Below are 4,195 nucleotides of genomic sequence, written 5' to 3'. Positions count from 1 at the left end.
CATAGAAACAAATTCACACGTAACACGTCTCCCGGCCCAAGGAGCAGAAGCTCGGGGCGGGCTCCTGGGCGCGGAGCTGCGCACCGGGCTCCCGCCGGCGGCTCCGGGCGCCGCGCTCGCAGCGCGCCGCGGGCTCGGTCCCCCTGCGCGCCGTTCCCGTAAGAGCCGGACTCGATGCTCCTTCCAACTCGGAACAGTCTGTGATCCCGAGATATAAAACAGGTTGGAAAGAGTTAAAAAATGACACCGTTCTTTGCGGCACGAACGCGAACACACTCCCCCGGAACTCCGTCACCGCCGCGGCCGGGCTCGCCGCGGCGGAGGGAAGGGGCCTGACGCCATCGCAGCGCGCCGGCGGGCCCGTCCTTGCACGGATGGCCGTGCCGCGGGAGCCGCCCGCCGCCCCGGCTCTGCCGCCCGCCGCCGCCGCCGCCGCGCCCTCGTTCGGCGCGGCCAGCGCGCTGGTGGCGCGGCGCTACTCGTGCCTGGTGGCGGCGCCGCGCCGGCGGCACGTGGCGCTGCCCCCGCGCTTCCTGGGCCGCAAGCGCTCCGGCATCCGCGCGCAGCTGGACGCCGAGCTCCTGCGCTACTCCGAGAGGTGCGGCCGCGGGGCCTTAGCGGGGCCGGGGCGCCGGCTCGGCCTGGCAGCTAACGGTGCCCCCTCCTCCTTGTCCTTCCAGCCTGCAGGGCGTGCCGGTGGCTTACGACAACATCAAAGTGGTGGGGGAGCTCGGCGACATCTACGACGACCAGGGATTCATCCACCTGGACGTGGAGGCGGACTTCATCATCTTCAGCCCCAAGAAAGGGAAGAAGCTGGTGGTATGCGAACGCATTGGTGTCTCACGGGATAGGCTTTTTTTATTAAGTGGTCAAAGCTTGGCTTGTCCCCAGCATCAGGTGTACTGGGGCTTAGGTGGAGACCTATTTTAGTTTATGTTAGCTTATTCGTTTATGGGTAGTTCATATCGAATTTTAGTAGTTTGTACTAGTACTTTTTACTGTGATTTGTCTGTTTTGTCTGTCTCTAGGTTTGTTGAATTTACATATAATTATATATTGTTAAACTATTGTGTCATAAGGACTGTGTGTTTAATAGTGTATCATAACTGCGTATATCGTACTGGTGTTCCATTCTGAAGAGCACATTGTTCTCAACCAGGTGCATTTGTTATGGTGACAGGAGCGTTTAGGATGCTCTCAAGTTTGGTTCCTCCAAGCACATGAGCAGTACATCAAGTTGAAGCCTGCCTTTGAGTAAAGGATGCATATGGCTTACAGAATAGCTTTAAGCTCATCAAAACCCTTGCTCAGCACTTGTGGGTGAAACATGTTGACAGCTGGCTTACATTCGTCGTTGTGCCATACTTTTTGCAGCACAGGTGGTGTCTTTATAATTGTGTTTCAGGATGCATATGCCATTTTCTTAGGAAGAGAATAGAAAAAAATTCAGTGTCTGTCATTAATTCTATGGGTAAAACAAAGGTGGATATGGTTTCATATGCAGATGTGTCAGAAACCCACTGAATAGAGTGTTTAGAAGCTTTTTATGTCTTCCCTATCTTCAGTTGCTAAGTACTGCTGTGCCAGCTTGAAGAGCATTTTAGGCAAGTAAGTCAGGCTTAAAATAGCTTCAAAGCAGTTGATCACTGTAGTATAAGGAAAGAGTTACCTACTCTATTCAGGTATTCACTGTAGCTAAATCCCATGTTTTGACTTCTTCTCCTGCAGTTCAGCTCTATTTTCAGAGGAATTGTATGAAGAGTTTACAGCAGTAACTTTGATTTTAGTGGAGTGTTAACTTACTGCTAGATAAACTGACTTCATAACTTGTACATAAACACTTACTGAAAATTTTCCGGATGGGAAGCCAAATATTTAAAGGATTTGCATTGAAAGGGCTGATTTTGTCTATAGATGTGCATGACATTCTTTTTCTTTTTTAGGGCATAATTAATAAAGTGGCCCCTAGTCACATTGGCTGCCTGATACATGGATGCTTCAATGCATCTATCCCTAAGCCTGAACAAATGTCCCTTGCACAGTGGCAAGAGCTGGGGTTAAAAATAGGGGATGAACTGAAATTTCAGGTGTTGCACTTGGATTCTGATACAGCTGGGGTGTTCTTCATTCGAGGAGGACTCACTAAAAGCAGGTACGGTGCCTTAATAGAGAATATTTTTAACTGATTTATTGTGTTTCTTGAGCTTTAAAAATCTGAGTATGTTGACCTATTAATTGTTGATTGCATATATAATACGTGCTCAAATTAGCACATCCAGGTGGCCAAGAGTAGCTTTGTGCATAGGCTTTTCAAGTGCAAACAGTCCAGGAGTCCTGAACACAGTGGTTATATTGACAGTTGCACACAAACACATTCGTATGTATTGTATAATGACAAATACATGACTTCAAATAATTGCTGAAACATGAGAATTTCAAAGATGAGAAAATGTGTCAACTTCCTCCTTAAGCCTCTGTAAGTTTATAGGGCACCTTGCAAGAAATCTTGTCTTCAGAAGAGTTCATTCATGTTTTACTTTTAAAACAGTCATTTACTGAGCAATGTTTTTCTTTCAGCGTGATTTTGTTTTTGATTAAATGTATATAATATGAATCCTACTGGCAAATTCATAGCATTTTTGTTTGTTTCTTCTTTTGATCTGGAAGGATGCTCTGAATCGTTCCAGTGAATTTATAGTGAAAGTTAGCAGTTTTGTCTTCAGTGCCTCTGGGGACATAAAAACCTCTATGGTTTTTAACTGCATTCTTTCCATATTTGTCTTAGACATTTTTCCCAGTGCTCTTGGTTGCAAGGTGCCTCTTGGGGGAGGGAATCTGGTGGGTTTTTTATGGAGTTTTTTTTTTTTTAACTTTTCAGGCATCACCTTTGTTTTATTTAGAGTAGGGTAATTGATTGCTTGGTAAAATCAGCAGTGTGCCTCATGTATGAATGGGCCATTAGCTGTGTGTTTTTGTGAATGACTTAAAAAAAACCAAAAAATCTTTACTACACAATCTATAGTTATGAATTAGGGGATGAATAAGCACTAGAAAAGAGGAGCTGCCAAATGGTCTGTATGGCACTTCACAGAGGAAATTTAGGCTAAGATTTGAAAGAGAATCTTTAATATGTGGTTAGAAGGAAGCTAGTAAGGTAATAGAAGTTACCCTGAGACTATTAAACTTTGATTCTCTGTCACACAGAGTATCATGTTCTCCATTTGTTGTTGGTTTTAGCAAATGTTTATCTTCTATCTGCTTGGTGTAAATACATGTTTTAGCAAATTTTAACATTTCACTATGTGAGGTGCTGTGACATGTCTAATCCAATTTATGTTGTATATTTCCTTACAGCATGCGGCCCAAAAAATCTGATGCAGTCCCTGAAAGTACAAATGGGGACGAAATTCAAAAGCTTGACCACCAGGAAAATGGCCTGAATAACAGTGGCGAAGATAATGTCACAGAAGAGCCTTTAAATGGGATGGGTAACCTGGGGAGGGAAAATGAAGAAGAGCCCAGTGTTGATGCTGTGAATGGAGTATGCGATGATAAAAAGAAGAAGAAGAAAAAGAAAAAGGACAAGGACAAAGACAAACAAGGAGAACAGGAACTTGTATTGCCTACCAGTGACTCCAGTGGTTACCAAAGTGACCATAAAAAGTCAAAGAAAAAGAAAAGAAAGCATTGTGATGAAGTTGAAGAAAGTGAACTATCTCAGCTGTCAGAAAAACCCAAAGCAAAAAAGAAAAGGACTAAGGTCTGAAGTGTCTTTCCTGCAATACATTTCAGATGTTTTTGATAAATTTCAATAAAAACCTGTTTTGAAAATATGTATCACTTTTTCTTTACCACACAGTCTGCTCTGCTAGGTCAGATGGTGTTTGTGTGCATATGTGCACCCGCAGTTTGAAAGGCAGGATCTTTTAAAATAGTGATAGAAGCAATATCTGCCTGGCTTTTTTTACTGGAAAACAAGGCACAAAAGCACTGTGGAATGTAATTACAGGAACACATACATCACCTCTACCAGTTCCAGTTGGTAGTTACGATGTGTGCTACTCTAACTCCATCTTTGCCAGTCGTCATCTTGATTTTACATGAGTAGATTAGGATTATCTTCCAGTTTCTGGGAAATTTATGCAAATTCCCAGGAGGCTTAAAAGAGAAGATTTTTTTTGAGTTTCAGTTT

General features: G+C 44.0%; 1 protein-coding gene across 1 annotated transcript; it reads left to right on the top strand.

Annotated features, from left to right (window-relative positions):
• The first annotated feature begins 359 nt into the window (after nucleotides 1-359).
• Nucleotides 360-3,834, top strand: POLR1F (RNA polymerase I subunit F). Its single transcript, XM_059844408.1, has 4 exons — nucleotides 360-598; nucleotides 681-822; nucleotides 1,947-2,155; nucleotides 3,358-3,834. Exons 1-4 carry the CDS (start codon nucleotides 375-377, stop codon nucleotides 3,767-3,769), a joined length of 987 nt encoding a protein of 328 aa, XP_059700391.1. The 5' UTR covers nucleotides 360-374; the 3' UTR covers nucleotides 3,770-3,834.
• The last annotated feature ends 361 nt before the right edge of the window (nucleotides 3,835-4,195 follow it).

The sequence above is a fragment of the Haemorhous mexicanus genome, chromosome 1 (genome assembly GCF_027477595.1).
Source record: "Haemorhous mexicanus isolate bHaeMex1 chromosome 1, bHaeMex1.pri, whole genome shotgun sequence".
Lineage (NCBI taxonomy): Eukaryota > Metazoa > Chordata > Aves > Passeriformes > Fringillidae > Haemorhous > Haemorhous mexicanus.
The sequence above is the reverse complement of the archived record's forward strand: the minus strand, read 5'-3'. Positions and strand labels throughout refer to the sequence as shown.

What these genes read in the sequence shown, in the direction of transcription:
- POLR1F (XM_059844408.1), top strand. Translation starts at nt 375, where the DNA reads ATGGCCGTGCCGCGGGAGCCGCCCGCCGCCCCGGCTCTGCCGCCCGCC. An exon ending in CTCCTGCGCTACTCCGAGAG is followed by an intron (nt 599 to 680) that starts GTGCGGCCGCGG and finishes TTGTCCTTCCAG; the next exon opens with CCTGCAGGGCGTGCCGGTGG. An exon ending in GGAGGACTCACTAAAAGCAG is followed by an intron (nt 2,156 to 3,357) that starts GTACGGTGCCTT and finishes ATTTCCTTACAG; the next exon opens with CATGCGGCCCAAAAAATCTG.